Source organism: Cicer arietinum, chromosome 7 (genome assembly GCF_000331145.2).
Source record: "Cicer arietinum cultivar CDC Frontier isolate Library 1 chromosome 7, Cicar.CDCFrontier_v2.0, whole genome shotgun sequence".
NCBI lineage: Eukaryota > Viridiplantae > Streptophyta > Magnoliopsida > Fabales > Fabaceae > Cicer > Cicer arietinum.
This window is the reverse complement of record NC_021166.2, coordinates 48,958,670-48,962,893: the sequence shown is the minus strand read 5'-3', so window position 1 is coordinate 48,962,893 and position 4,224 is coordinate 48,958,670. Positions and strand designations below refer to the sequence as shown.

The 4,224-nt window shown below is 30.9% G+C and overlaps 1 protein-coding gene across 1 annotated transcript; it reads left to right on the top strand.

The window, feature by feature from the left end:
* Nucleotides 1–1,216: 1,216 nt before the first annotated feature.
* LOC101505614 (flavin-containing monooxygenase FMO GS-OX5-like) lies at nucleotides 1,217–4,202 on the top strand. The gene is made up of 6 exons (XM_004510949.4): nucleotides 1,217–1,916; nucleotides 2,010–2,162; nucleotides 2,252–2,334; nucleotides 2,867–3,002; nucleotides 3,109–3,282; nucleotides 3,947–4,202. Exons 1-6 carry the CDS (start codon nucleotides 1,320–1,322, stop codon nucleotides 4,118–4,120), a joined length of 1,317 nt encoding a protein of 438 aa, XP_004511006.1. The 5' UTR covers nucleotides 1,217–1,319; the 3' UTR covers nucleotides 4,121–4,202.
* The last annotated feature ends 22 nt before the right edge of the window (nucleotides 4,203–4,224 follow it).

The window sequence follows — 4,224 nt, the reverse complement described above, 5'->3', positions numbered from 1 at the left end:
AAAAATCTAGTATTATCTATTATAAATTTGTAGAATAACAAAATGTGAATATTGTTTGGTATATTTTAATGTAGAATTTATCTTGTTGAAGAAGTGGAAGAAAAAACAATATGTTGTTTCTTAAAAATAATAAGAAGGATGAAAAAATGAAGAAGATAAATCAACAAAAATAAAAAAAGAGTTTGATCACTTACACTTGTACATTTATTTCTGCAGTCCCTTAACTTAATTTCAGACAATACTTCAGTCTTTTATCTTCTTTTTTTCTTCGACTTGCTCCTTTATTTATTTTATTATAAAAATTAGAAAATATAAAGAATGAAAATATGAATTTATTTGAAGATTTGAGTTATAAATTTGATGAAATTTGCATTATATTGAAGATGATAATTAAGTTTAAGAGTTTTGTTTGAAAATTTTGATGAAATTTTGTAAAAAAAGTATAACATTGTTAACATTTTAAAACATAAAAGATCAAATTGTTTATTTAAAATTAAATAAAAGACTAAATCAAAAAAGAAAAAGATAAATGGCTAAAGTGTTATCTGAAATTAAGTTAATGAACTACATAAGCAATTATGTCTAAATATAAAATAAGAAGAGAAATAGAAAAATAAACTTGAAATGAACGATGAAAAATGAATTTAAAATTTGAAATACAATAAGTTATTATAAAATTTGATACAGGGTAGAAAGAGAAATTCGTTGATTTGGGATGGTTTAGGTAGTGCGAATAAATTACCTATGATTAGTTTAATTGACCATGAGGATAGATTGATAATTCAATAAAAACAAAACTTTTATATATTATATTTAAATTAGATTAGATACAAAATCCCCTTACTATAGGAGAATTCAAAAAATTGTATCATAGAAATTTTTTGAAAAATGTAGACAAATTTTTTATATAATTTTTATATTATTATAATATTTTATAAATTAAATTTATATTAAAAATATTTATTTATCATTCTCTGTGAAATCACTCTATTAATAAACATAAAAAAAAAACTTATCTCTATTTAATTATTTTCTCCTCCTCTAACCCCCTATTCCTCCTCCTCCAAACTCTAAAAAAAAAATCTTAATTGAAAGAAAACAAATGCAATGTGATTATCACTTCACAGGACATTTTATCTTAGTAGAAAATTGAATTCAAATTTCTTAGATGAGTTTTTAAGTGTAGTACATCCATAGACCCCACTTAATAATTATGACAAACTACATAACTTATTTGTCCATCATGTTTACAACTTGTGAAAACATTCTTCCCAAAACGGTCAAAGTTTTCTACTTTAAATTTCAACTGATCTCTCTAAATGTCTCGTCGATCGGTAAAAGTTGCAGTCATCGGCGCCGGAGTATCCGGCCTCATCGCCGCCCGTGAGCTACAACGCGAAGGCCACAACGTCGTCGTTTTCGAAAAAAACAACCGAATAGGAGGAACCTGGGTATACGACCCCAAAACAGAATCCGACCCACTTAGCATTAACCCGACCCGAGAAACCGTTCACAGCAGCGTTTACCATTCGCTACGCACAAATCTTCCAAGACAAATCATGGGGTTTTTAGATTACCCGTTCGCGAAGCGCGATTCGGGTGACCCGAGATCGTTTCCGGGTCACGAGGAAGTGCTTCGTTTTTTGGAGGAGTTTGCGGGTGAGTTCGGGATTTGTGGGTTGACCCGATTTGGAACGGAGGTTGTGAAGGTTGAGAGGGAAGGGAATGAGTGGGTTGTTGAGTGGAGGTTGACTCGGGGTGATGACTCAGTGAGTCGAGAAGTGTTTGAAGCGGTTGTTGTTTGTTCGGGTCATTTTGTTGAACCGAAACTTGGTTTGGTTCATGGAATTGAAAAGTGGCGTCGCTTTCAAATGCATTCTCATAATTATAGAGTTCCTCATTCTTTCAAAGACCAGGTAGTTATAAGTTTAATTGATTATTAAATGCAAACTTGCTTAATGCCAAATTTTTACTTTCTAGTTAATTAATTGATAATATCTAATTAACAGGTTGTGATTTTAATTGGGCTAGGACCTAGTTCATTTGACATCTCAAGAGATATTGCAGGAGTAGCAAAGGAAGTTCATGTTGCAACAAGACTGAATCCAGATTTGAAGCATATGAAGTTAGAAAATGTTCGCAATATATATTTCCATACTTTGGTATGTAAAAAGTTGTATTTAAATAATTTGTCTACTTTACATTAAAGATATTGCTCTTTTAACAATTGATAATTATTTATTTATTTTAGATTAAATGTGTCAATGAAGATGGCTTGGTTGCTTTTGAAGATGGATTTTCTATTTATGCAGATGCCATAATTCACTGTACAGGGTACAATCCTTATGTTTCAGAAATTTTGTCACATTCCACATTTTTTCTTTCATCTGCAAATTTTTTTATATTTTGATTATTAGAATTTTTTATTAATTATATCTAGGTGGAAGCTACGGTGGACCCATTTTCATAAGTGGTCTGCTGTGGAAAAGTGATTAAATTTACTTTAAATTCTAATAATGATGGACGATATTTGTTAGAAGTTTAAGTTAACGGTTATCTTGGTCTTTAAGATTGACCGTCTGAGACAATAACTTGATCGATATCAATTCGATAAAAATAAGAGAAAACAAATGTGTCATGCAAAACTCAACTTGTCAAACCGACACTAATCTGATCACCATCGCTGTCGTAAATACGAAGAGAGTCGTTAACTTATACTTCCAAGAAGTGTCGTTGATCGTCGTTAGAATTTCGAATAACTTTTAAACACTAATCCATAGTAGACCAACTACGAAAGTGGTCTACTATACAATTTGCCTTATGCAATTAATGATTTTGAGGCATATATAAATGAATAATATGACAGGTACAAATACCACCATCCTTTCCTAGAAACCAATGGAATAGTAACCATTGAGGATAATCGCGTTGGGCCACTGTACAAACACGTTTTTCCTCCTGCACTGGCTCCATGGCTCTCTTTCATTGGTTTAATATTTAAGGTTAATACAATTTTTTTTAATGTTATATAGTTTAATTTTATGCCAACAAATACATTATATAGAATGCTATAGTTTATTGAAGTTAATTATAAGTTGGCATGGCCAGGATACTCTTTTCCATGTAATTGAGTTACAAGCCAAATGGGTTGCAAAAGTTTTATCTGGTAAGGTTGTTTTACCTACGGAAGAAGAGATGATGGAATCTGTAAAAGAGTTGTATAAATTCATGGAGGAAAATGGTTTGCCAAAGCGTTACACTCATTCGCTTCGGCCATTTCAGGTGTGTGTACATTTCATTTGATAATTTCGCTAAAATAATAGATTTTTTATAGACTCTGGTATTATGTTTGTTTTTGAGCTTGCAAAACCGACTTATCAAATAAGGATTGTTCAAATTTTTTAGGTTCTATCTTGTCTTAGGCCATATCTCTAGATGATGTAAACTTTTCTCCGATAAATTTTATGATATTTTATATATCTTTAATCTCCTATGGAGTTTTGTTTATTTTCAATCAAAAGATCAATTGGTACACATCTTGTTTTTCTTTTTGTTAAAACAGCAAATTTGGTTCTAAAGAAAATAAATCAATAAACTGTATTGCAGGAGGCTTTGTCCTCCACACCCTCAATCATCTAAGTCGAAACTCAACATACAATTTGTTCAAGCCCAAAGGGCATATGCTCGAGTTCAGTTATGCTCGAGCGACTGTCTACTTATCAACGAATGAGTTGTGTACTCAACACTTTTGATTCCTATCTGCTGGTGCTATATGTCTTACTCTGAGCTTAATATTATGATTACGGTTTAATTGAGTTTAATGGAGTCATGGATATAGTTATTATAACTTAATTATACCCAATAAAATATAAATTTGATATTTGTAAAGGATATGGTGGCTTTACATTTTCTGAATTTAACTAATTATTTATAAAATTACTGTCAGGTTGAGTACAAACATTGGCTAGTGTCAGAGATTGGGCTACCTCCGTTGGAAGATTGGAGGGATAATATGTTGATGGAGTGTTACAAGAAATTAATCGAAATGAACGAAATGTACAGAGATGAATGGGATGATAATTATTGGGATTCCATTATTCAGAGTGGATCAGCTTCCTAAAAATCAAAGATATTGATCAATATCTCGTGCTAATTGTAAAATTGGGTTGTCTTAAGAATATAATTTGATGTATTTGGTTGAATTTTCTTGATTATATATATATA

Excerpts from the sequence above, each read along its gene's own strand:
- LOC101505614 (XM_004510949.4), top strand. The coding sequence starts at position 1,320 with ATGTCTCGTCGATCGGTAAAAGTTGCAGTCATCGGCGCCGGAGTATCC. Across the intron at positions 1,917-2,009 it reads CTCATTCTTTCAAAGACCAG|GTTGTGATTTTAATTGGGCT; the intron begins GTAGTTATAAGT and ends TCTAATTAACAG. Across the intron at positions 3,003-3,108 it reads TCATTGGTTTAATATTTAAG|GATACTCTTTTCCATGTAAT; the intron begins GTTAATACAATT and ends TGGCATGGCCAG.